Source organism: Candida oxycetoniae (genome assembly GCF_023343755.2).
Source record: "Candida oxycetoniae strain CBS 10844 chromosome Unknown scaffold8, whole genome shotgun sequence".
NCBI lineage: Eukaryota > Fungi > Ascomycota > Pichiomycetes > Serinales > Debaryomycetaceae > Lodderomyces > Lodderomyces oxycetoniae.
Window position 1 is genome coordinate 278986 of NW_026055361.1, and position 25985 is coordinate 304970.

Here is a 25985-nt window from a genome sequence, read left to right on the forward strand (position 1 = left end):
GTCAAACAAGATTCCATACCAAAAAATAAATCCGGTTTGTATATTTGAGGTAAAAGCACTCCAGCAACTTTTTTCGTCATCCAAATTCACTTTTACAATTTGATTGTATAGTCTAGTTAAAGCATAGGCGCCCGCAATGTAAAATCCTGGGCCCATAGAGTTCATTACTCCCGCCATTGTGTAAAAACCAGCTTGCGCAACGGTCAACCCTTTCAAAATCGGTTTTGTTTTGGGACCCCAAGCCAAAGCAGTTGATTTGATTCCTGCTTTGATGTCATACTTTTTGTCCTGATGAGCGTAGATCGTATCGTATGTGATACACCAGATCCAATTTGATATAAACAATGGTACTGCAACCCATAAGTTTAAGGGAGCACCAACTGCAGGAAATCCCAAAAGGCATCCCCAACTGAAACATATTGACAATATCGCTTGTGGATAGTACGTGAATCTTTTAAATAAAGGGTAAGTAAAAACAAAGGGCAAAGAAAGGGCACCTAGGTAGAAACACTCAAATGGCAAGCTTAATAAAATGCCTAGTCCTGCAAAACACTGGACCCCGAGCCATGCAACTGCCTGTGGTACAGATACTCTCCCACTGGTTATTGGACGCTCCATGGTTCTCGCAACTTGATTATCAAGATTCCGGTCCCAAATGTCATTAATTGTACATCCTGCTCCTCTCATGATTAAGGCACCTGCCGAAAACAATCCAATTGCACTAACTGTTGTGGTCAATGGTGCCGATATGGAATACGCAGCCATTGTTATTGACCAATAACATGGGATCAAGAGCAACCATGTGCCTACTGGCTTCTCCACTCTCATCAATTCAAAGTAAGGGATCCATTTGGAAGGCAATTTTTTGAGCCATCCCAACTTGGCTTCTCTCTGTAATCTAGCTTCTTCCAACTCTTGAATGGAAAATCTAGACCTTGCAATTTCCAACTGAGTAAGTTGTTGTTGTTGTTGTTGCTGCTGCTGTCTAGCAGGCTTGCTTATTTGAGGAAGAATGAGCGATTTCGTGAAACATCTTTTGAAAATGACTGGTCCTCGTGCAAGGCGAAGAAGACTCATAGCGTTAAACGGTGTAAATTGAAAAATAAAAGAAAAAGGTTTTTCCCTTCCTGATATATCACCACTTTCTTTTTTCCTTTTAATTCTTTTTTCTCTCTTTCTCTCTCTCTATCTACTGAAAACCAATCTCTCCTTCGATTCGTGGGTAGGCATTATTATTATTCCCTTCTTTTAGTTTTGGCCGTCGGTTTCGCCATCCAAAACTTCGTAGTCCAGCTCGTTGTTCTGTAGTAATCTCTCTCTCATCAATTTGTGTCCATCAACTAAAGTTTTTAAATTTGCAATTTCCTCTACCAGATCATCTGTGATTTGCTTGAAATCAAAGATTTGTCTACACATGGGACATAGTCCCTTTGACGATTCTTGTTCTAGCCATTTCAATATGCAATGGAGATGAAAATTGTGTGTGCAGCCAGAACCAAGAACTAGTGGACACCCATCTCCAGGGTATTTGCAACTGGGGCATGCACCTTCAAACGACACACGACATATACCACATAGCTCCTCAACATAGCTGCCTGCAGACCCTTCCTTATTGACCGATGTTGCTTCAGCTTCCGCTTCCGCTCCTGCTCCTGCTGTTGATAAATCCCAATGCCATGTACAATAACCTTTCCATTCAATTACTGATACTTTCATTTAAGAAAAGAATACGATATGTAAATACAAGAAAAAAGATGTGGTTTAATGCAACAAGAGAAGGGAAAAAAGAATTAGAGGGAATTGAGAAATTGGCACCAGGCGACACTATCGCGACACCATTGAGCGAAGCGAGATGGTGGAGGAGCACTGACTATACCGACACAAGCGACACTATAACGACACTATTGCGACACTATTGCGACACTATTGCGACACTATTGCGACACTATAACGACACTATTGCGACACTATTGCGACACTATAACGACACTATTGCGACACTATAACGACACTATAAGTATTCTTTATCTACAACTACTCTCTCTTCAACCTCAAGTACCCTTCTTATACACAAGTCCCTTGAATATATCAAAAGAGTTACCATCTGGCTGCAAATGCAAAACTTTGTGACTTTGAATATCCTCCGCAATCAACATCCCATAATCTGGTGTAATTCCCTTTATGATACATGTTTTCCTATCGCCATTTGTTCCTTCTACATCAACTTTTTGCCCGGAATGTAACCATCTTCTGTAATACAAGGGCAAGAATGGTTTCAATCCTGATTTGCTAAAAACCTTGTAGAATTGGTCCATAATAAAAAGTAACTTTGCTAGTAACAACTCCGGTTCATATGGCGGCAACGTCTCAAGTCCTTTGGACTTTCTAATATAGTTGAGTCTATTCAAGACCAAGTTCAAAGATGTTGTAGGCGAAGGATTCGATACATTGACACCACCTCCCCAAACCAAATTGTACTGTCCATTGAAAAACTGTGAGTTGATTAATGCCCCAGAAACTTTGACATATTTTTCGTCATTGCCATCAACCATTGATCCAATTTCTTGTTCAACAGTGACAAAATACTCTGGCTTCAATATGTATATATCGTTTGGCCATTTCAATCGTAAAGGCATATCCTCATACCCAACACCCCTAGACGAACTAATGCTTCCATAGCCCAAGATAGCCTCTATCAAAGCTAATCCACACAAGTATTGCAAAGTAACAATTGATGATGACGCTACTGGCGACGGTGGTATACGAAATAGAACCGACGTAGCCAAAACACCTCTCGGGTTTACCCAAACGTTTCCACCCCTTCCCCTCCCTGCTATTTGTGTCGATGCCGTTAATGTAAACCCATGTGGAAGTTGCTCCAACAATTGCGGATTCTTATCCATTATCGTGTTGGTGGATGTTATAACTTCCGAATAACCAAGTATACCACCCAACTCACAACCCGATCCCGACCCCGACCCCGACTCCAACCCTGCCCCTTTGCGAAGCGCTTTCAAGGCATCAAAATACTTTTGCATGTTGAAATAGGGAGTTGTCTTAATGGATGGAAACTCTTCACCTGTTACAAAATTGAGATGCTTTATAGTTTTTGTTGGATTATCCTCCTCATTAAAGTCAGGATGCTTATAATCATGCTTAGTGGACGATATATCTTGAAAGGTAAAAACATCGTTTCTGTCTTCAAAAAAACCATTTTCGATTTTCAAATTATTCATTAGCTTGCTCAACATATCATTGACCCGAGAAGGTTGCAGAGACGCTATATACATTGGTGTCACCAGCGGTACCTCTTCGTCAACACTTTCACGCACACGGAGCCCAACTTTTTTTAGCAAGTCTCTCACCAATAACTTCCTAGTATAGTCGCCTTCTAATAATTTCGTCACAACAGGTTTAAACTTAGCATCGACAGTTTTAAACAATTTAGGTGAATATTCCGGATGCGTTTGCGCCAATAAAACATCACCTTTCCCCAATTTCCTATAAATTATTGCTGCTTTGTCTTTATTATCTTCGATATCTGTAGCATCATCATACCGAGCGAGAATTTCAACATCTTTATACTTTGATGCTTCTACGAAAATACCTCCGCCATTGTAATAGTTTATGACATTCTGTGGTAAACCTGGCAATAATTTTGTATCCACCAGCAAATTAGCAGCCCTTGCTCCCGATTGCAGTTCATAAGCAAAACCCTTGAATGCGCAACCGCGCGATATGCCTGGATAAAAATGAAGCTCTCGAGACCCAGAAACTTCTAATGGTCCTCCAATGTCAAATTCACACCTTGACGATGCATAGTACGCACCAGCACAAAAGCCTATAAATTTACCACCGCCTTTGACAAAGTCCACAATTCGTTTATTGCCCTTGCCGTTTAAAACTTTACAATACGAAAGATCAGCACCACCGGGAATCACTAACATCGATGTTTTCCTCATCCATGGTTCAGTGAGAAGGACCGAGTCTGTTACGGGCATAACGGCATAGTGACTGGATAGGTGTGTTCTGAGAGAGTCAAGACAATGTCTCACACTATCCACCGTCGTACCGGGACCCGAATATACTAGCACATTCATCAAAGTAGCCCTTCCAGAAGAAATACAGTCGGTGGAAAGAATGAAAAAAAAAAAAAAAGACAGCGAGAGATTGTGACGAAGCGAAAAAGTGAGCATGGTAATGACTCGGAGTCATCATTACTTCGAACTAAAGATGACGACGATGACGACGACGACGACGACGAAGATTGCAGACTTGGTGACCCTCCATCCTGAACCGGGGTTCGTTGTAAAGACCAAGATATTGGAATGCGCCGATCTGACAAAAGTATTGACCAAGGTATTTATTAATATATGTCATGATGATCAAGTTCCAAAACCTTCAACAGAGTTTAATCCAGATGTTGTTTTCCCATTGATCATTGAAAATCAGTGGGAAATACCGATTGTTGTATCTAAAGTTAAAGAAACTAGAGATAAAAAGGGGTTTCCTTCGTTGGTGTACGATTGCTGTATTAATACCCGGTGTTTCACATGGTGCCAAATAAATAAGGATTTGAGACTTATTTTGATTGAATGGTGCATTGAATCCGTTGAAACGATTAACTCATTAGTATTAGAGAGAGACTACAGTTTGCCAAAAATGCTATCCAAGGGCGAATTAACAGAAACGGAGATTACAATACAGGAGTTGGGCGATTTGGTGCATGCCCATGCCCTGAAGAGCACGAGTAAAATCGAGGATCTAACAATCAACGAAGATGGTGATGCTCAAGTTGAAGAAACTCTACCTGATTTGTTCAACAGACCTAATTTGAAAACAAAAAAGCCATTGATAGAGGAAATTGAGAGTGCACCAGCGCCACAATCACACAAAAGTCCGAGTAACGACGATGCCAAAACTATAATAAACTACAATGTATCGTTTAAAAAACTCAAAGATGAGTATAAGCTCTGCATAATTTTCAGTAGCGACACGATAAATTACTCAAATTTTCAAATTCGCTACTCGCAAAAAAGGGAAGCAATCATTATTAAAAGTCTAGTTTCAAAGTATTCCTTTCCATATGGAAATGAATTAGAGATCCCTGTGCTAGTAGACACTGGATTCAAGCTTGAAAAAGCTCGATGTTTTGACTGTAAGGATAAGTTGTATATATTTATCTAGACGTGAAAACACGGCTAGATAATACATGTTTTTCTTTTGTTTTGCTTTTTTACTGAGAAAGCACTTTCCATTCAGGAAAGCACTTTCCCTTCTATTTGGTAGCCATACCATCTCTTTTTAAGTAAAGTTTTGTCAAAAAACAGGTTTTGGCAAGTTTGGGGAATTGATAAAAAAAAAAAAAGAAAAAAGATTTTGTGTGATTTTGGTGCTCATCTCATTTCCTCATCTCATCTCATCTCATCTCATCTCATACCACTTTCTTATCATTAAACATACTGGAAAGATCGATGGTCAAGAGGTTTGATAAGAAGAACGCTACAACATATAGCGTGGTTCATAGAGCACACGATGACGCTAAATTCTATGACGAAGATGCATCTCAGAATGTGTTGGTACCTGCTGCAGAACTGCAGAATCAAGCCAAAAGAGCGTCCCAAAATAAGAAGAAGGTCTTTACACTCAATGACCTTGAACACAGTTTGAAAGAAAAGGTTCGAGATAACGAGGGAATGGCAAGTCAATATGGAATAATGTTTGACGACTCTAAGTACGACTATATGCAGCATTTGAAGCCTATTGGCGAGGCAACGGACGCGGTATTTATACCGGCAAAGACAAAGGGAGAAAACAAATCTAAACAGATGAGTTTAGAGGAGTTGCTCAAGGAGCAGCTTCCGTCTAAAGAAAAGAGGAGGGATGTGACTAGAGACTTGAATCAGAGTATTCCCGATGAATTAAAAGGGTTTCAACCTGATATGGATCCGCGGTTGAGGGAAGTGTTAGAAGCATTAGAAGATGAAGCTTATATAGAAGAAGTGAAAGTGGGGAGTCAAGACGATGGCGATGAGGAGTATGACGACGATGTATTTGCTGATTTGCTCAAGTCTGGAGAGGTTGAAAACGAGGACGAGTTTTATGCACAAGGCGAGGATGATTACGACGAATGGGACCTTGATAATTATGAAGACGAGTACAATGAGAAGTATGAAGCGAATTTGGAGGAAGAAGAGAAAGGAGAAGAGAAAAGGGATTGCGCCGGAGTAAATGAAAACTGGCAGCGAGATTTCATGAAATTCAAAAAGGAAACTAATAATCGTACAAATGAATGGGATTCTAGCGACGAATTCGAGGAAGACGAAGAGGAAGATCTAATGTCTGAAAAAGACACTATTGGCGATCTTCCCAACATCCAATCAAAAAAAGCAAAGTCAAAAACAAAGCTAAGGAAGAAGAAGGGAGCCATGACAGATACAAGCTCTTTTTCAATGTCTTCGTCGGCATTGTACAGAACAGAAGGTCTATCGCTATTGGATGATAGATATGAGCAGTTGAACAAAAGATACGAAAGTGAAGAAACCAAGAATAACTTTGAGCCCAAGCCCTTTGATACGAAGGAAGAAAGGACCGATTTCGAAGATATGCTTGACGACTTTTTGGATAACTACGAGTTGCAAAGCGGAGGTCGCAGATTCGCTAAAAAAGATGAGGAAAAGAAGAAGTTGCAGGCAGCTGCAAACTCCGTGTCACGCGGGAAACGAGCAATGAAGTTGAACAAAGCATTTGAACAGATGAAAGTTGAATAAGCACGTTTACTACTACTACTACTACTACTACTACTATTACTATTATTATTACTCCTCTCTATTTTTACAGTCGTCATTATGTTTGATCCGATGTACGAAATCAATTTGCGGTTAGGTTCCTTACAGGAGCGAAATATGGATGTTCCATTGCTTCCCTAGCAGTCAATCTCTCTTGGTGGTCATATCTCAACAAATTATCGATGAAATCCAAAAATTCATTGGACACCAAATGCTGGTTATTTTCATTGATAAATCTTTCCCACGGTCTTCTATTGTAGTACCCCATATCTTCGTATTCGTCGCCCAAAGTTAAATTATACTTTTCAAGATACTTGTTTAAGTTACTTGAGCCCAATACCCTTACTATTTGCACCAACTGATCAGTGTTTGACTTTCCGTGGAAAAATGGTTCCTTCATGAAAACCATTGAAGCCAACATACAACCATATGACCATAGATCTAGGGAGTAATCATACAATCTGTAGTCAACTAACAATTCTGGTCCTTTGAAATATCTCGATGCAACTCTAACGTTATATTCTGTACCAGGGTGGTAATATTCAGCTAGTCCCCAATCAATCAATCTCAAAATCTTCTGGTCGTGATCTATCATTACGTTATGTGGCTTAACGTCTCTATGCATAATGCCCATTGAATGAGAATAGCTAAGCGCTTTTAACAACTCATACATATAAAATCTTATGTCGAAATCGGTAAATGTAGGATACAATGTTCTGAAATCAATGTTGTTAACATTTTCAAATATCAAACCGGGAGTTTTCAGCTGCGGTTCCCTAACCACATCCAACAATTTGATTATATTTGGACCGTCTATTAAATTCTTCAATATTGAAATCTCCCTCTTGATCTTTTTCCGCTTTACCGGCTTAAGCACCTTAATCACGACTTTCTGTCCCTTGACCAAATCCAAACCTAGAAACACCTCTGAGTACTTACCTCGTCCAATTTTGCGTAAAATTTCGTAATTTTTTTGGTCGTTCCATTCTATAGACATAGACTCATAGTCATAATATGATGATGGTTTTGTTGACAAGACATTCAAGTCTGCTTCATGAGACATTTTTTTCAAAACTAGCCAAGCAACTAGTGCTAAATTAAAAAGCAAAAAAAATCTTTTGGGTGAAAACAATGTCAAAACGACAAGGGAGGAGCCTAGAAAGTTGAAGGCAAATAGCTAATACCAGTGAAAACAATAAAGGTAGTAGCTAATACAGTGAAAACCAACGGAGGTAATAGCTGATACCAGTAAAAGCAATTAAATGAAGGCGCGTATCTTATAATGCAGCCGTTAGATAAAGCGTGTAGCTTGTAATGAATCCCTAAAGAAAGCGTATAGCTTGTAATGAATCCCTAAAGAAAGCGTGTAGCTTGTAATTCAAAGCTTCAAAAGCGGATAGCTTATGATAGAACCTCTCGAGTATAGCGTACAGCTTATGATCCAAGCCCCCAAAGCGTAGAGCTTTTAATCCAGTCTCAGCGGATAGCTTCTAGTGTAAAGCCTCAGCGTAGAGCTTCTAGTGCAAAGCCTCAGATAGCTTCTAATCCAGTTTCAGCAGATAGCTTCTAATCCAGTTTCAGCAGATAGCTTCTAATCCAGTTTCAGCAGATAGCTTCTAATCCAGTTTCAGCAGATAGCTTCTAATCCAGTTTCAGCAGATAGCTTCTAATCCAGTCTCAGCGTACTGCTCCTAATTCAAGTCCGCAACTAAGACCTCTAACCAAGCGAGAAAAAGATATACAAAAAAACTAGTATATCAAAGGCCCTTAAAAACAAAAAGTCAGTTTAAACAAGTGGAAAAGCGAGTTCAAACGAGTCAAAAACTTCTCAAACCTATCCTACTACTACAACTTATACTCTAGTTGCACAAATTTCAAAAATAACGTCCAACAGGATATCTAATCTTTTGATATGCTTCCCGTCTTCTCAATCTTCCTCTATTACAATATTCTATTATTCTCTTCTATCGCCTATTAACTTTTTTTTTCTTCCTCACTGGAAAAAAAAAAATTGAGCTCCTCATTGCTGTTCCATACACGACTTTTCTCTTGTTATAAGCATTAGGGAGATTCTGAGAAGATCAAGTGATGAGCAAAAGAGGAAATGAGACTAAAGAGCTTGCTTAAAAAATAGCACAAGATATTCAAGGGTCTTAGTATGATTTTAATATTAGATAGTAGAATAGCATGTTGTAATTCTAAGGACAACACCGCCGTTTAATCCCCTAGGATGGAGGATGGGGATGGGGGAGCTTTGGACTTTCGGCTTGCCACCTCCTTTTAGCATATGGTAGCACCTCAAGAATGAAAATTTTGAAAAGTAAAGCGACAAAGTCAACGAAAAAAAATGAAACATTCAAAAGGGAGTGGAAAATAACAACCAGCCTTTATTAGTTCTAAACGGCCCTCCTAATCTGTGTGTATCTTGTCGATAGGTACTGGTGGCTAAAGATAGATATTCACTTGTATAATTTTTAGATACGTTTGTCAGCCGTGGATAAGGGGACATCAGCACGATTGGAAACGCCCAGTTTGAAGCCAATAACATATTTTCATATTTGTGGGTTTTTTTTTTAAAAAAAAGGCCTTTTCTTGACAAGCAACAAGTCTTGAGAGCAAAACTTTCAAAGAGTTCTCAGAGAAGGGGCATTTTTAGAAAGTGTTTTCATCCACTTGCTTTGCACTCATTAACTTGTTTGCAGCAGTTTTTAATTCCGTTCTTTTACCTTTTTTTGCTCGAGGTTTTCATCACCTCAATTTTTGCTGGCCGTTTTGATCTCACCCATTTTTGTACAATATACATATAACCAGAAAAAGGTTGATAACCATCATTAAAGGAGACTTATAACAGTCCACTAAAAAGTCCATACTAATCTATTAAAAAGTTCGAAAAGAAAAAATTCAAAAAAAAAAAAACAAAAACAAAAACAAAAACAAAAAAAGAACAACCAGGTAATAGAAATTTTATCATGAGTCGCCAGTTCCCTCACTCTAGTGCCCCCTTGAAATCCATTAAGGAAGTGCAGTTTGGTCTTGCGTCTCCAGAGGAGATCCGAGCAATTAGTGTCGCCAAGATTGTCTATCCAGAAACATTTGACCAATCAACAAAACGACCTAAGGAAGGTGGGCTAAATGATCCAAGACTTGGCTCTATCGACAGGAATTATCGTTGTCAAACATGTGGCGAAGACATGTCTGAATGTCCTGGTCATTTTGGCCATATCGAGTTGACACGGCCCGTGTTCCATATTGGGTTTATTGCAAAGATCAAGAAAGTTTTGGAAAGTATATGTTTCCATTGCGGCAAACTACTTGTTGACGAGCAAAACCCATTGATGGCACAAGTAATCAAAATTAGAGATCCCAAGAAGAGGTTCAATGCCGTTTGGGGTCTTTGTAAAACCAAGATGATCTGTGAGACTAGTGAAACGGAAGGGGTACGTGGCGGTTGTGGTCACACTCAGCCCACAATACGAAGAGATGGGTTGAAACTTTGGGGAACATGGAAAAGCAATAAAAATTTCGAAGAAAACGATCAACCGGAACGGCGTTTGTTGACCCCAACCGAAATTCTCAATATCTTCAAACACATTAGCTCCGAGGATTGCTATAGATTGGGTTTCAATGAGGATTACGCGAGACCAGAGTGGATGTTAATTACCGTGTTACCGGTTCCACCTCCTCCAGTAAGACCAAGTATTGCTTTTAACGATACCGCAAGGGGAGAAGATGACTTGACGTTCAAGTTGGCAGATGTGATAAAGGCAAATATGAATGTGCAAAGGTTGGAGATGGACGGGTCTCCGCAACATGTAATTAGTGAGTTTGAAGCGTTGCTTCAGTTTCATGTGGCTACTTATATGGATAACGATATTGCAGGACAGCCCCAGGCATTGCAAAAAACAGGACGTCCTATCAAATCTATAAGAGCACGTTTGAAAGGTAAAGAAGGTAGATTGAGAGGTAATTTAATGGGGAAAAGAGTTGATTTTTCAGCACGTACCGTTATTTCTGGTGACCCCAACTTGGACTTGGATCAAGTTGGTGTTCCTATATCGATTGCAAAAACTTTGACATATCCAGAAATTGTAACTCCGTATAATATTCACAAATTAACCGAATTGGTGAGAAACGGTCCCAGTGAACATCCCGGTGCCAAGTATGTTATCAGAGATACAGGTGACCGTATTGATTTGAGGTATAACAAAAGAGCAGGTGATATCGCCTTGCAGTATGGTTGGAAGGTAGAACGTCATCTTATGGACAATGATCCAGTGTTGTTCAACCGTCAACCTTCGTTGCACAAGATGTCTATGATGGCACATAGAGTGAAAGTGATGCCATACTCTACTTTTAGGTTGAACTTATCAGTCACATCGCCTTATAATGCTGATTTTGATGGAGATGAAATGAATTTACATGTTCCACAATCACCAGAAACTAGGTCAGAACTTTCGCAAATTTGTGCTGTGCCATTACAAATTGTTTCTCCGCAATCCAACAAACCCGTTATGGGAATTGTTCAAGATACATTGTGTGGTATTCGTAAGATGACCTTGCGTGATATATTTATTGAATTTGACCAGGTTATGAATATGTGCTATTGGATTCCAAATTGGGATGGAGTTATTCCACCTCCTGCAATTGTGAAACCTAAGCCATTATGGTCTGGTAAGCAAATGCTTTCGTTAGCTATTCCCAAGGGTATCCATTTGCAACGATTCGATGGAGGAAGAGACTTGCTAAGTCCCAAGGATACTGGAATGTTGATTGTTGATGGTGAGATTATGTTTGGTGTTGTTGACAAAAAGACAGTTGGTGCGACTGGTGGTGGTTTGATACACACAGTTATGAGAGAGAAGGGTCCAGCGGTTTGTGCTCAATTGTTTAGCTCTATACAAAAAGTTGTGAATTTTTGGCTATTACACAATGGATTCAGTATTGGTATAGGTGACACGATTGCTGATTCCGCAACAATGAAGGATATCACAAAGACCATTCAAGAAGCAAAATTAAAGGTGCAAGAAATCATTATGGATGCTCAACATAACACATTGGAGCCAGAACCAGGTATGACTTTGAGAGAGTCTTTTGAGCACAATGTGTCTCGAGTTTTGAATCAAGCGCGTGATACCGCTGGTCGTTCTGCAGAGATGAGTTTGAAAGATTTAAATAACGTGAAACAAATGGTTACCTCAGGATCCAAAGGTTCTTTTATTAACATTTCACAAATGAGTGCTTGTGTGGGCCAACAAATTGTTGAAGGTAAGAGAATTCCATTTGGATTTGCCGACCGTTCTTTGCCACATTTTACCAAGGATGATTATTCACCGGAATCAAAAGGATTTGTTGAAAATTCGTATTTAAGAGGTTTAACTCCACAAGAGTTTTTTTTCCATGCAATGGCTGGTAGAGAAGGTCTTATCGATACTGCGGTTAAAACTGCTGAAACCGGTTATATCCAACGTCGTTTGGTTAAAGCGTTGGAGGACATAATGGTGCATTATGACGGAACCACAAGAAATTCCTTAGGAGATATTATTCAGTTTATATACGGAGAAGATGGTATTGATGCTACACAAGTTGAAAAACAATCAATTGATACCATCCCCGGATCGAATGAGAGCTTTGAGAGAAGATACAAAATTGACGTTTTGGAAGAAGCCACCACCATTCCAGAATCCTTGTTGGAGTCCGCTAAGGAGATTCAAGGTGATGTGGAATTACAAAAGTTACTTGATGAAGAGTACCAACAATTACTCGAGGATCGTAAGTACTTGAGAGAAGTGTGCTTCCCCAACGGTGACTTTAGTTGGCCATTGCCGGTGAATTTGCGTCGTATTATTCAAAATGCTCAACAAATTTTCCATAGTGGTCGTGATAAGCCTTCAGATTTGAGATTGGACGAGATTATAATGAGTGTCAGAGAGTTGTGCACAAAGTTATTGGTAGTCAGAGGTAATACCCCATTGGCAAAAGAGGCTCAAGATAATGCTACTCTATTATTCCAGTGTTTGCTTAGGTCCAGATTAGCTTCAAGAAGAGTTATTGAAGAATTCAAGTTGAGCAAAGCTTCATTTGAGTGGGCGTTGGGTGAGATTGAAACACAATTTCAAAAGTCTGTTGTGCATCCCGGTGAAATGGTGGGTGTTGTTGCTGCTCAATCCATTGGGGAACCAGCAACACAAATGACGTTGAACACTTTCCATTATGCCGGTGTGTCATCCAAGAATGTTACTTTGGGTGTTCCTAGATTAAAGGAGATTTTGAATGTGGCAAAGAATATCAAGACACCTGCATTGACTGTGTATTTGGATCCAGAAGTTGCTTCTGATATCGAGCTGGCTAAGATTGTTCAATCGTCAATAGAGCACACTACATTGAAGAATGTTACCTCTTCGACCGAGATTTACTATGATCCGGATCCTAGAACTACCGTTATTGAAGAAGATTATGACACGGTGGAAGCTTACTTTGCCATTCCCGATCAGAAGGTTGAGGAAAGTATAGGCAAGCAATCGCCTTGGTTATTAAGATTGGAACTTGATCGTGCCAAGATGTTGGACAAACAATTAACAATGGCTCAAGTTGCAGAAAAAATTTCTCAAAACTTTGGCGAGGATTTGTTTGTTATATGGTCGGATGATACAGCTGACAAGTTGATTATACGTTGTCGTGTGGTGAGAGATCCTAAGTCGTTGGATGAAGATGCGGATGCCGAGGAAGATCAAATTTTGAAACGTATTGAAGCGCACATGTTGGAGTCGATTTCATTGAGGGGTATTCCAGGTATTACTAGGGTATTCATGATGCAGCATAAAGTAAGTCATCCGGATGCCACGGGTGAGTTTAAGCAAGGAAAAGAGTGGGTCTTGGAAACCGATGGTGTCAATTTGGCAGACGTTATGGCAGTGCCTGGGGTTGATGCTGCTCGAACCTATTCGAATGACTTTATTGAAATTTTATCGGTATTAGGTATTGAGGCCACCAGATCGGCATTGTATAAGGAGATTTTGAATGTTATCGCGTTTGATGGTTCTTATGTGAATTACCGTCATATGGCATTGTTGGTTGATGTGATGACATCACGTGGTCATTTGATGGCTATCACGCGTCATGGTATTAATAGGTCTGATACAGGTGCATTAATGCGCTGTTCTTTCGAAGAAACAGTTGAGATTCTATTGGACGCTGCTGCGTCAGCAGAGTTGGATGATTGTAAAGGTATATCAGAGAATGTGATGTTGGGTCAAATGGCTCCACTTGGTACAGGTTCTTTTGATGTAATGGTTGACGACAAGATGTTGCAGCAAGCACCTGCCAATGTAGCCTTTGAAGAAATCGCCGATGAAGGAGGCGCTACGCCGTATAGAGATATTGAGATGGAAGATGATCAAATTGTTTTGGATGAAGGTGCTGGATTTTCGCCAATTCATAATCCAGCGACAGATAGCATGAATGGTGGATTAACGTCATATGGTGGCCAACCTACCTCACCGGGAGTTACTTCGCCATTTAGTTATTCGACTTCACCAGGATATGGAGGTACTAGTCCAGGATATGGAGGTACTAGTCCCGGCTATGGATACGCTCCAACGTCTCCTAGTTACTCACCTACATCTCCAAGCTACTCACCTACATCGCCAAGCTACTCACCTACATCACCAAGCTACTCACCTACATCGCCAAGCTACTCACCTACATCGCCAAGCTACTCACCTACATCACCAAGCTACTCACCTACATCGCCAAGCTACTCACCTACATCTCCTAGTTACTCACCTACATCGCCAAGCTACTCACCTACATCTCCAAGCTACTCGCCTACATCTCCAAGTTACTCACCTACATCTCCTAGTTACTCGCCTACATCTCCAAGCTACTCACCTACATCGCCAAGCTACTCACCTACATCGCCAAGCTACTCACCTACATCTCCTAGTTACTCACCTACATCGCCAAGCTACTCACCTACATCCCCATCATATTCACCTACATCCCCACAATATTCACCTACATCCCCATCATATTCACCTACATCTCCATCATATTCACCTACATCCCCATCATATTCACCTACATCACCACAATACTCGCCTACATCACCGCAGTACTCACCAACGTCTCCTAATTACTCTCCAAGATCACCTGAGTATAAACCGAAATCCCCATCTAAAAAAGAAGACGAATAGATTTTGTAAGGCATATATGTTTGTAATTAATAGTATAATATTTAGAGATAAGTTTTACTCGCTACCAAGCGTTTTTCTTTCTTTTTCTTTTTTTTTTTACATTCTCAATGAATCTGATTATCACTCGTGCCCTAGTAAAGCAGTTTACCATACCAGGTGTGGAAGAAGGGAGAGAGAATATGGCGCCAAGCAAGAGTACAGCTAAAGACGCTCATGGAACCTCATTGAAAGCCAGAAATGCGCGGAAGAATCAAAACTTTAGGATGCTACTAGATAATCCTTTCACGCAATCTAATATTTGGCCATTTGTTGAACCACAGGTTTCAACTGATATACTTGACTTGTTTGAAGCACTTGTTGGTCCCTTATTCAAGTCACAGGTGGATGGTAATAAAAGGCCATTTGTTAAGGGGGTTAATTATGGGTTCAACTCTACTGTTGAAGTACTAGAGAGGCAAGCAGCGAACAATAGAGGTAGGCGGAAGGATTCGGTGGACCAGCTCAAGTACATACTTGTATGCAAGTATGATATCACACCTCAACTTCTAATAACTATGTTTCCCGTGCTTTGTTTCACTGCTTCAAAAAGCCCCGACAATCGAGTCAAACTAGTACAACTACCGAGAGGCAGCATGAGCAGGCTATCCCAAGTGATTGGAGTACCCAAAACGGGGATCGTTGGCTTGAGCAGTAACCTAAAGGAAGCGCAGGCTTTGTTTGATTTGATAGAGAGACGAGTTTCAAATATCGATGCTCCGTGGTTGAACCAAATTTTTGAAAACCCCAATATGTTTTATCAACCAAAGGTGAAACAAATTGTTACAGTTCGAGGAGATAAGAAACAGAAACGGAAGCAAACGAGAGAAATGGACACAGAAGCAAACGAAGCAAACGGAAACGGAAGCAAACGAAAGAAACGGAAGCAAATGAAAGAAACGGAAGCAAACGAAGGAAACCAAAACATGGGATAGACAAGCGGGCAATCTAATGGGGATGTTTCAATAATGAAGCATTTTCTTATATACAACGATAATTTTTCACCAAACGCGTAGCATTGAATTTTTTTTTTTTTTTTTCACTTTTTTTTTCCAATACGCTTTCTACTCTTTTCCACCCCAACATGTCAAAAACCACTTTGGAACTTCCGTGGGTTGAGAAGTATCGGCCACATGTATTAGATGATATTGTTGGTAACGAAGAGACCGTTGAACGGCTAAAAGTTATTGCTAAGGATGGTAACCTTCCACATATGATTATTTCCGGTTTACCAGGTATTGGTAAAACCACTTCAGTGCATTGTCTTGCTTATGAGCTACTAGGCGACGAATATTACCACCAAGCCACCTTAGAGCTCAATGCATCTGATGATAGAGGTATTGATGTTGTGAGAAACAAGATTAAGCAATTTGCTCAAACGAAGATTTCGATGCCACCGGGGAGGACCAAAATTGTTATATTAGATGAAGCGGATTCAATGACTCCGGGAGCACAACAAGCGTTGAGAAGAACGATGGAGATATATTCCAACACAACAAGGTTTGTTTTTGCGTGTAATCAATCGCTGAAGATAATTGAACCTTTGCAGTCGCGTTGTGCGATACTTCGATATAGCAAATTGTCTGATGAAGAAGTATTATCTAGATTGCTAGAGATTATAAAATTAGAGGATGTGAAATACAACAATGAAGGATTACAGGCTATAATATTCAGTGCCGAAGGTGATATGAGACAAGCAATCAACAACTTGCAAAGTACAGTTGCAGGATTTGGGTTTGTCAATGACATAAATGTATTCAAAATTGTTGATCAGCCGCACCCATTAGTAATCCAAAAGATATTGGATCACTGTTTGAAACAGGATATCGATAGTGCCTTAGAGCTATTGGATGGTCTCTGGCACAAGGGGTATGCAGCAATTGATATCGTAACGCTGAGTTTCAAAGTCGCCAAATCGATCCCGAATGTTGACGAGCTGAAACGGTTGGAGATGATAAAGGAAATCGGTTTTACACATATGAGAGTGCTAGAAGGGGTAGGCAGTTACTTACAATTATGCGGGATGTATGCTAAGATATGTGATTTATAATAAAAAAAAAAAAAAAAAAAAAAAACATACATATAAATTTTTACAAATTATCTAGTTTTGAATGCATTAGCAAGTAACTGGAAATGTTTAATCTCCTCAGTAGCATTTTCTGCTTCATTTTTGAGAATATTCAAAACCAAAAAGTAGTTGTTGTAGAGAAAGATCTCCTTATCAATACCTTTGAAATGGCTGCTTGCTTTGGTAATGCCATTTTCATAATCGTTCTGAAGTCTTAGGATATATGATCGTAGAGGCTCTCCGGTTATCGACATCCTGAGCAATGCCAGTAAGAACAACCCAAACTGCTGGGTAATGGCAAGTGGTGCTAAAGTCTTTGGGCTTCTTGCCATATGTCTTTTCAAGGACTCACAGTTGAGATCTATTATTCTGGTGCAGATTGGCCAAAGATACAAGAGTAACGAGTTCATGTAATCATCAAGGATGGGAACATGGAGATCGTGTAGTTTCAGCTGGTAGTTATGAATGGTCTTTATCAGTAACAAAATCCCGTATATATCACAAGTTCCAGAAGTAATGTAATGGATGCATTCTCGCGACATTTCAAACACATCCCTAAACATTTGCGGTGCCCAAGTATGGTCTTTTTCTTCTCCTTGATAGAAAAAATCAATAACAAATAGATACTCTACTGAAGCATTGTCAATAATGGCCATCAATAACTGGCGAATAATAAATTCCGTGGTGTATGATGCAGTAATTGTTTCAGCTAATTGCGATGGCATACACTGTTCCTTACTGTTCAAAATTTTGACTCTTTGTTCAAACGTGTTTAGGTAATTGGAAGAGTCAAAAACAGGGCTTTCCAAGTGTCGTTTTTGCAATTTCTCAAGCGAATAGATGTACTTTGCAAACTTGCTCTTGTAGTACCAACGCATGGTGTGAAAGTAAGCGCGCTGTAACTGAGCTGTGAGGTTTGGTTGCTGCATTTTTAAAAATTGAAACAAGCTGCTTGCTTCGAGAAGTCTTCGTTGTATTTGCTGGGACGAGGATGTACGGTTTGATCGTAGGAGACGGATCTGGGAAATCACGAAATCACGAACTCTCTCCACCACTTTAGCTGTGATCAACTGCGAGTCTTCAGAACCCATTTTCTCTAGCACATAGTTTACCTTGTCAAGATAGTCGTTTTTCAAGTCATCCTTAAGAATCTCTTTGATTGTCTCGGGGGGGATTATCTTTTCATTGATCAACTGCTCTAAACGCTGAGTGACTACCTTGTTAAATTTGGAATCTTTGCTCAAATCGTTGGATTGTCGTTCTAAAGAAACTAAAGATGATGATAGCTCTTTCAAGTCAGTTGAGAAACTCTCAAGAACTAACCCAATTGGTTGAAGCTTTCGCTTGTATTGAGCAAGGGATTTGTTATACAGGTGAAACTCGGCCATTAACTCAACAAGACTAACATCACTTGAAACAGATGTGTCACAAATCTCAGTTTCAGCCTGTTCATTGCTATCAGCGTCCGTGGGTAGGATCTTTTGTAAGGCTGCAATAGCCATGTTTTAGATTTAACCCTTTGTTAGTTGAACCTTTTGCTCTTTTTTTTTTTTTTTTTGTTTTTTTTCATCAATGAAACAATTGAAAAGGAAATATGAAATAGAATGAAATAAATAAAAAGGGAATCCACCATTCGTTATGGAAACTATGTTTGATTAGAGGAGAGGATGATATTGACACCATCTCAGCGATTGGCCGTTACTAGGGGGTTTCAGCCAGGAAGAATACTTTCTATACAGAGCGGTCCAGGATGTGGGAAAAGTTTGTGCATTGCTAAAAGAATTGAGTTTATGCTAAATAGAGGAGTAGCTCCAGAAGAGATTATAGTATTGTCGATGACAAATCGAGCGGTTAATTCGCTCAAAAAGACAATCTCCAATTCGTTTGGTTCACGCGTGGATGACTTGGTTATCAAGACATTTCATTCCTTTGCATCGATGATAGTTGACGGACACCAAGCAACATATTTTCCTAATCGGCCGCCTAACAGCGTGATGGACGACTCAAATTGGAGAAGCTTTGCTAGATTTTTTGGAGCAAAATATCATGCTTTGGAAAAAGCTGTTGACGAGGTTAATCATGGATCACCTATTGAGTCAGTTGCTGAGATAAATTCAATACCTGTGGCTAAGTTGAAGGAGACGGTAAAGTATCTTGAAGATAACGGGATAGTGAGGTATCTGGGTTTGATAACCTCGGCAATGAAGTTGATGGACAAATCCGGTGATAATCTACCCTTGGCAAATGCAAAAGTGTTGGTCATTGACGAGTTTCAAGATATGCATCCCAAGCTTTTGCAGTTTATTAAAAAAATTGCTCTATATGGGACCCCAAAGCATATTACATTAGCCGGGGATAAAAACCAATGCATTTATGAATTCTTAATGTCTTATCCCACGATTACCGAGGATTTTATAAAGGAGTTGGGATTCCCTTCTGAGGAAGTGGTTTTGAAGGAAACTTTCCGCTTAACGCCGCAAATCCTCAAAGAGGCAAATAGCATTATTCGCACCGACATTCAAAGTGCTAAAGCCACTGGTTTGGAGATTATGAAACAAGAAGACTTGTGCACTGATATTGTTGAGTTGATAGCCCTTTCAGGTGGTTTATTGCGGTTTTCTGACTTGATTGTCCTTGTTAGGACAAACAAGGAAGTTGACGATATCTCACAAACATTGACGGAAAAGTATGGTATAAAATGCAACAAATATAATGGCCAAGACTGGGTTAATTCCGAGTTGCATATATTTCTTGATGTATTGCATATTCTTCGAAGAAGCTATGGGTCTGATTTTGCATTATTATTGATGTTTGAGCGGTTAGGCATGAAGAAGAATGAGTTGAAAGATCTCTTTGTAGCTTACAAGCAATGGAACAAGAGCAACGAAAACAAGTTGGAGGAGTTTTTGAGGATGAATTTAAAGAATGAGAAGGAAAAGTTTGCCGAGTTTTTGGATTGTGTCCAGGCTGAAAGATACGAGTTGGACACTCCTGTGTCTATAATGGGCTCTCTTGGAAGAATCACACAAAAGTTTAACTTATTACCCTGGAGTTCCAAATTGCAGGAAAATTTGAATAGCTTCTTTCTATCGTTGGAATATTCTTACATGAATTACTCAAAAGATCCAACCTCGACATTTATTGAGTACTTTTTATCGCATTATCACGAAGCAGAACCTATCTTGGAAGATAATCTGGTAAATATCTCAACTGTACATAAGGCGAAAGGTTTAGAGTTTCCAGTGGTTTTTATTCCTTCAAGAAGGGGCTTTTCATCCCGTCTTCTGTATGTAGCTGTGACGAGGGCTCGAAATTTGTTGTACATTGGTGGTCCATCACCTGAGGCGGCGCTGGAAAGAAACAGTGAGAAACTAATGTCTTATATGGCAGATATAACCAATGACTTGAAGCGCACAATTCCAAAAAAGCATAATTTCGAAGCAGGAAAATATTTATTAAACTTATGTAGGAAAGCTCTATGCTAATTTCAGTAATAAATCCATTACTTCTAAACTTGTCTTCTCTGGAAACTCGTGCTCCGGACTCTTTTCCTCGTCATTCAGCTCGTTTACTTCAAACTCATTAACTTCAATGTTTTCGGCAAATGCTACTTTTCTATTGGGTGTAGAGCCTCCCGAAGGTGTTGAAGACATCTTTCTCTTTTTGACCTTGCGATCATCTTCAGTGTCTTCCTCCTCCTCCTCCTCATCATCTTCTTCGTATTTAGGCAAGTCTTCTTCTTCCTCTTCCTCTTCTTCTTCTACTTCTTCCTCCTCTTCTTTTTCTTTTTTTTCTTGTCCTCCTCTTCCTCCTGGGTGCTCCTTTTCTGGATGTTTGTCTCCAGAATGTTTTTCTGGCTCAGTTTCAACCTGTAACTTTTGTCTAACCTCATGAATCTTTTTAATTTTATCTCTTATGATTGCCATTTTGCTTTCGTCGCTCTTGATTCCGTCAACTAGCAGCACCACCAATGTATCAAGACTATCTTTAATATTTTCTCTCGTCGTTTTGATCTCCTCAATATTATTGATTGAAACTTTACTTAACTTCTCTAAAACATTTAGCTTACTTAAATGAACATGAGTCTTTGGTAGGTTATCCGATGCCAAATTCAAATACGTTTTCGATTGTATTCCCAACTGGGTGAGGTTCCCCTGGCTGATCTCAGTTAAATCATTAATATGTTGGAAAAGGTCATTGATATGCCTCAACTCCGGTATCACCAGGGAACTAGATTTAGCAGCTGTAGGTGTTGCTTTTGCCGACGCACTAGCTGAATTCAAAGATTTTCTTAGACTCTCGATATAATCAAAAGCAAAAACAGAACGCTGTTGCCAAACATCCACCACCCTGTTGATTTTTGACTTTATCGTAGACTCAGCAGCCCCATATATGGGGCTTATCACTTGTGGGATTATTTTGCTAAAGTTATGAATGTACAACGTCTTGTTTTGACGTTTGGCTTGCTGAACAACATCATTGCAAAGGTAAATGAGAAGTAACTTTGTAGTATCTGACAATGTATGTGTTATTCGCGATTTCCACACCTCAATCAATTCTGCCGACGCCAGCTCATTCGCTAGCATATATTTCGAAAGCGCGTTTATCGACTCTTGAGTCTCATTGATCCTGTCAAGCCTTGCTGCGAAATTGGCCACAAGGGTCATCTCCTACAATTGAACCGATGTTATCAAAGAAGGAAGATTTTAAAAAAAAAAATTAAAAAAAAAAAAAAAATAATGAAAACAATGTTGTTTTCATTTTGAATTGGAATAAGCAAAAAGGTTTAGAGATGGCGCCAAAGAAATCAAAGACCAAGGATAGTGGGAAGGAGATTAAGGGGTCTAGTAATGGGAATAGTAGTAAGAAGGCGATGAATAGCAGTTCCAGTTCGATTGTATCTAGACCGAGCTCGAGCTCGAAAAAAGCAACGCCTATATTTTCTGAACAAGTATTATCAGCCACCAATGTTGATTCGCTAGTCGACTTGATAAACGAGAATGTTCACACGAATGCTGATGTAATTCATAGCAAATATAGAGATACAGTTGAGGAGCAAATGGCGGAGGATCACAAGTTGATTCAGCAACTACGAGAGGAGAATGCCAAGTTGAATGAACAATTGTCAGAATCTAGCATGGCAGAGTATACGTCGCCCATACGGAAGAAGAAGATAAAACAGGATGATTTTGAGAAAGAGCGAGAGCATATTTGTTTCACTTTGGACTTGTTAGAGCTTCTAACAGGGATCAAGGTTACCAATTTTGAAGAGTCACCGACACAGTATACATTTGACATTAAGCAGACCTCGTCCAATAAGGAAGTCTTCATTGAGTATCTGCTCATTCTATCTAAAGTAGACTCATCTCAAATCAATTACGTACCGACGTTCATAGAGGACGACGGTTATGGACGAGACACAGAGTACAAAAACAATAGAAAACACTTGATCAAGATTCTACCGGACTATCTTTGTGAGTATTTATCATTTCCTTTCAATACATTGGCTCAATTCTATAGTAAAGTAAATAAGGCTATCAATAAGAAGTAAATAAAAGAAAAGGCTATTTCATTCTATAACCAACCGGCCATCAATTTTGGCAACTGACAACTCCTTGAGAATTTTCTTTAATTTTTTCGAATCATCCTTTGAGGCCTTTTTGAGGATTTTATACAAGTTTTGGGGTTTGTTATTTACAAGGGGGGCAAAGGTGAGATCTTTGTTTGAGACTTCCAGCTTATTGGCTGGTACACCCTGTTTCGCCAGCTTCTTCTCTGGTACCTTCTCTTTCACTGGCTTCTTCTCTGGTACCTTCTCTTCCACTGGCTTCTTCTCTGGTACCTTCTGTTTCACTTGTTTTTTCTGGTTCTTTCCCCTGTACAAAGCTTTCTCATATTTTTCTGCTTCTGATATGCACTTTGTATGCTGATTATGGTCGTTACCGTGGAATGTAGTTGAACAGTCAATACAAGTAAAGTAAGCACCATGACATCTCAGTTGATGCTGGCCAAGCTTCTTTTTAACCACTGTGTCATTGCATACTTCGCATGAAAAGGAAACCATTATGACAAGGAGATGACCTTGTCAAATTTTTTTTTTCCATCAAAATTTACACTCTTTTTTTCCTCTTTACAATTTTTGAATAGAGCGAGATAGTGGAGCACACTAGCTGCCATAAAACTAATCACACCAGTTTTATAATCGGTTTGTCCCTTCTTAAAACCCTCGATATAGTTAGGGTGCTCCACTATCTCGCTCTGCTCAATAGTGTCGATATAGTCAGTGTGCTCCACTATCTCGCTCTGCTCAATAGTGTCGATATAGTTAGGGTGCTCCACTATCTCGCTCTGCTCAATAGTGTCGATATAGTCAGTGTGCTCCACTATCTCGCTCTGCTCAATAGTGTCGATATAGTTAGGGTGCTCCACTATCTCGCTCTGCTCCCTAGTGTCGCGCATTATTTCGGCCTTCACCACACGGGTTCGTCTTCCTTTTTACGCTGTACCCGCACGATTTCGTAATCCTGTTGTACTTCCTTCTCTAAATGGTCAGTCAACAATCCTTGCAATCTGTAAAAGTCCTGTTTCTTATCAAATTTACGTTTATTTTCAATCATATCCATCATCTCTTCCTCTCCCAATTGTTGATGTTTTTCGTCATACCTTTCCCACTTGATACTGGTGAATTTTTGCAAATAAATAGACCCAGCTACAATGGATAAGAGAAACGGTAAGCCCAAATATAAGAAATGGTTTTTCTTGACTAGTTTGGAATACTTTCCGGCTATCGTTTTGTCAAAAGCTGCTTGCTCCTTTGCGCTTCTATATATTTGAGCTCCAAATCTTGCCATTTTGGAAGTGTCACACAAGTGTTTAATTGGCAAAATCTGGTGACCTATCACACAACAAATGTACTTTTACCAGGGAGTTGAAAAAAAAAAAAAACCAACAGAAAATTGGTAGCGAGTCTAAAAAAAATGAGCTGTGCTATGGTATACTAAGCTAAAAAGCATGAGTTGGACATTCAGTTATGTCTCGAATTCTTCTTTATATAGGGTTTCCATTTCGCTGTAGGTGAATGGCACAAACAATAGTTCCAAGCCCGAAGAGTCCTTGACTAGCTGGCACATTTTATGGTCGAGGTACTCCTTGAGAAAAGTTCTGAATGTGACTTCGTTGGATACTATGAACTCGTCCAAACATAGACTATAGAGTAAACGTAATTCTAATGCAAATTTGACCACCCCCTTTAGCCCCAGACCTCTTGTATCGGCAATAGGTTTCATCCTGATTAGCTGGCCTTCCAAGAGCAAGCGGTAGAGGTTGCGGTGGTTCTCAGTTAACGATCTAAGAACAAATTTAGCACCAAGACTTCCAACAAACTTTTTCGATTTTCCTAAATTGAGGATATCCTTGAACGAGAGTTCTGCAATGTATGGCGCGTATGTAGTTAAATCGTGCCATATTAAATTCAAGTTTTTTGATTTCGACAGGTCCCAGAGGAGTGGCGCGTTGATATGGTCCGTGGAAGTTATTGCTAGTATTTGCGGGATTGCCGCCAATTGTGAAAATAGTCCCTGGGTTTTATCTGATCGGAGAGACTCACCGTCGATATTGTGCACTATGAGGAGTAGTCTTGGGGTAATGGGTTCTTTTGCCATGTAGTCTACAAGGAATGGCACTGTGTCAGAAACGTGTTTCGGTAGTTTTGTGGCAGTGTTGTCCTTTACCAAAACATTAGCTATTTCAAGGACAATTGTTTTGAAATCGACATTTGGATTATAACCATTGACAACAAACACTTTTGGGAGTGGGTCTTCAGTGTTTTCCGTCCACCAAATACCAAAGTAGTTTTCTGCAAAGTCATTGATAATGGATAGTTTCGATCCGACGCCGTAGAAGTTGATGTTGAAGCCTTGTGATAGTTCAAAGCACCACTGGTGATAGAGGTATTTGTGTGGAAGAAGACTCGAAATTTTTGTAATTTCATTTTGTTGCACCGCTTTGTTAAACTCATCACGAGTCAATTTAGGAGCAATTAAGGAATTTGCATTGATTCTGAATCTTGCATGCTGCTGTTCGAAATAGCCTTCAGGTCCTTCCAATGAGAATGCGCGTTCATCTACCAACCTTTCATTGTTAATTTTGGAAGGGTCCTCGCCATTCATGTATGTTTGAAGAAACTCGGGGTCATCAATGTTACCATTACTATTAATTTTTGGGATCGGTAGAGGGTCAAATATGTGTGGCTCATGGATCGTTGGCACTATATTATCGATTCCACTAATAATAGGGTCATTGGTGGTCGCCGATTGTAGTATTTGACCTGCAAAGGAATTGAAGATGTTTTGAACTTGTATCAGTGGTGATCGCTTTTTCCTACTAGCCATAGCTGGCTTGCGTAACTCCTCTTGATTTAGACTTGGCTTGTTTATTCTACTAGGGGTACCGGTTTCTTGGTACTCTTCGCCGGATGAGTCCAGACCCAAATCCAGCATTTCTGTCGTTTCTTTCCTTTTAGCTGATGTTGTAGCTCTCTTTCGATCAGACTCCAAGTCCAGGTCCAAATCCAAGTCCAATCTCAATTTTTCTGTCTCATCTATTTCCAATTCTACATCGCTTCCATAATTTTGTCCTATCAGTGCTTCAATTGACTTGTTAGCACAAGATCGTATACCCAGTATACCCAGTGTCTTCCGCTTATCTGGCGACTTTAATCCTGATCGACCAGTTGGTGTTTTCACAGTAGAGAACCTGAATTTCATACTAAAATATTTACCTATAGAGAACAGAATTTTCAATTTTATATTTTTTTTACATTTTTTTTTTTCAAGATTTTCCATTTCGGTTGATTTACCATCCACAAATGCTCACGTTCTGCCCCCATTGTCTGAATATGCT

The 25985-nt window shown here is 39.7% G+C and overlaps 15 protein-coding genes across 15 annotated transcripts; 7 read left to right on the plus strand and 8 right to left on the minus strand. All coding sequences in view use genetic code 12, as the record gives it.

Annotated features, from left to right (window-relative positions):
• Positions 1 to 92: 92 nt before the first annotated feature.
• KGF56_000298 (4-hydroxybenzoate octaprenyltransferase) lies at positions 93 to 1077 on the minus strand (the record flags this gene model as incomplete). The annotated part of the gene is made up of 2 exons (XM_049324247.1): positions 93 to 112; positions 189 to 1077. The coding sequence occupies 2 exons, from the start codon at positions 1075 to 1077 to the stop codon at positions 93 to 95; spliced, it is 909 nt and encodes a 302-aa protein (XP_049182750.1).
• Positions 1078 to 1248: 171 nt separating this feature from the next.
• On the minus strand, positions 1249 to 1716 carry KGF56_000299 (anaphase promoting complex subunit 11; the record flags this gene model as incomplete). The annotated part of the gene is made up of 1 exon (XM_049324258.1): positions 1249 to 1716. One exon carries the CDS (start codon positions 1714 to 1716, stop codon positions 1249 to 1251), a length of 468 nt encoding a protein of 155 aa, XP_049182751.1.
• A 335-nt stretch (positions 1717 to 2051) lies between these two features.
• On the minus strand, positions 2052 to 4001 carry KGF56_000300 (biotin--[acetyl-CoA-carboxylase] ligase; the record flags this gene model as incomplete). The annotated part of the gene is made up of 1 exon (XM_049324270.1): positions 2052 to 4001. The coding sequence occupies one exon, from the start codon at positions 3999 to 4001 to the stop codon at positions 2052 to 2054; it is 1950 nt and encodes a 649-aa protein (XP_049182752.1).
• A 232-nt stretch (positions 4002 to 4233) lies between these two features.
• On the plus strand, positions 4234 to 5187 carry KGF56_000301 (uncharacterized protein; the record flags this gene model as incomplete). Its single annotated transcript, XM_049324281.1, has 1 exon — positions 4234 to 5187. One exon carries the CDS (start codon positions 4234 to 4236, stop codon positions 5185 to 5187), a length of 954 nt encoding a protein of 317 aa, XP_049182753.1.
• A 287-nt stretch (positions 5188 to 5474) lies between these two features.
• Positions 5475 to 6770, plus strand: LTV1 (Ltv1p; the record flags this gene model as incomplete). The annotated part of the gene is made up of 1 exon (XM_049324292.1): positions 5475 to 6770. One exon carries the CDS (start codon positions 5475 to 5477, stop codon positions 6768 to 6770), a length of 1296 nt encoding a protein of 431 aa, XP_049182754.1.
• A 100-nt stretch (positions 6771 to 6870) lies between these two features.
• On the minus strand, positions 6871 to 7851 carry CKA1 (casein kinase 2 catalytic subunit; the record flags this gene model as incomplete). Its single annotated transcript, XM_049324303.1, has 1 exon — positions 6871 to 7851. The coding sequence occupies one exon, from the start codon at positions 7849 to 7851 to the stop codon at positions 6871 to 6873; it is 981 nt and encodes a 326-aa protein (XP_049182755.1).
• Positions 7852 to 9757: 1906 nt separating this feature from the next.
• Positions 9758 to 14980, plus strand: RPO21 (DNA-directed RNA polymerase II subunit RPB1; the record flags this gene model as incomplete). Its single annotated transcript, XM_049324314.1, has 1 exon — positions 9758 to 14980. The coding sequence occupies one exon, from the start codon at positions 9758 to 9760 to the stop codon at positions 14978 to 14980; it is 5223 nt and encodes a 1740-aa protein (XP_049182756.1).
• A 107-nt stretch (positions 14981 to 15087) lies between these two features.
• POP3 (Pop3p) lies at positions 15088 to 15951 on the plus strand (the record flags this gene model as incomplete). Its single annotated transcript, XM_049324325.1, has 1 exon — positions 15088 to 15951. The coding sequence occupies one exon, from the start codon at positions 15088 to 15090 to the stop codon at positions 15949 to 15951; it is 864 nt and encodes a 287-aa protein (XP_049182757.1).
• Positions 15952 to 16100: 149 nt separating this feature from the next.
• Positions 16101 to 17066, plus strand: RFC4 (replication factor C subunit 4; the record flags this gene model as incomplete). The annotated part of the gene is made up of 1 exon (XM_049324336.1): positions 16101 to 17066. The coding sequence occupies one exon, from the start codon at positions 16101 to 16103 to the stop codon at positions 17064 to 17066; it is 966 nt and encodes a 321-aa protein (XP_049182758.1).
• A 47-nt stretch (positions 17067 to 17113) lies between these two features.
• On the minus strand, positions 17114 to 18586 carry VPS52 (Vps52p; the record flags this gene model as incomplete). The annotated part of the gene is made up of 1 exon (XM_049324347.1): positions 17114 to 18586. The coding sequence occupies one exon, from the start codon at positions 18584 to 18586 to the stop codon at positions 17114 to 17116; it is 1473 nt and encodes a 490-aa protein (XP_049182759.1).
• A 165-nt stretch (positions 18587 to 18751) lies between these two features.
• On the plus strand, positions 18752 to 20459 carry HMI1 (ATP-dependent 3'-5' DNA helicase; the record flags this gene model as incomplete). The annotated part of the gene is made up of 2 exons (XM_049324358.1): positions 18752 to 20370; positions 20453 to 20459. 2 exons carry the CDS (start codon positions 18752 to 18754, stop codon positions 20457 to 20459), a joined length of 1626 nt encoding a protein of 541 aa, XP_049182760.1.
• Positions 20460 to 20560: 101 nt separating this feature from the next.
• KGF56_000309 (uncharacterized protein) lies at positions 20561 to 21751 on the minus strand (the record flags this gene model as incomplete). The annotated part of the gene is made up of 1 exon (XM_049324369.1): positions 20561 to 21751. One exon carries the CDS (start codon positions 21749 to 21751, stop codon positions 20561 to 20563), a length of 1191 nt encoding a protein of 396 aa, XP_049182761.1.
• A 125-nt stretch (positions 21752 to 21876) lies between these two features.
• KGF56_000310 (uncharacterized protein) lies at positions 21877 to 22635 on the plus strand (the record flags this gene model as incomplete). Its single annotated transcript, XM_049324381.1, has 1 exon — positions 21877 to 22635. One exon carries the CDS (start codon positions 21877 to 21879, stop codon positions 22633 to 22635), a length of 759 nt encoding a protein of 252 aa, XP_049182762.1.
• Positions 22636 to 22822: 187 nt separating this feature from the next.
• Positions 22823 to 23935, minus strand: KGF56_000311 (uncharacterized protein; the record flags this gene model as incomplete). Its single annotated transcript, XM_049324392.1, has 2 exons — positions 22823 to 22970; positions 23559 to 23935. 2 exons carry the CDS (start codon positions 23933 to 23935, stop codon positions 22823 to 22825), a joined length of 525 nt encoding a protein of 174 aa, XP_049182763.1.
• A 177-nt stretch (positions 23936 to 24112) lies between these two features.
• Positions 24113 to 25849, minus strand: KGF56_000312 (origin recognition complex subunit 2; the record flags this gene model as incomplete). The annotated part of the gene is made up of 1 exon (XM_049324403.1): positions 24113 to 25849. The coding sequence occupies one exon, from the start codon at positions 25847 to 25849 to the stop codon at positions 24113 to 24115; it is 1737 nt and encodes a 578-aa protein (XP_049182764.1).
• Between the last annotated feature and the right edge of the window lie 136 nt (positions 25850 to 25985).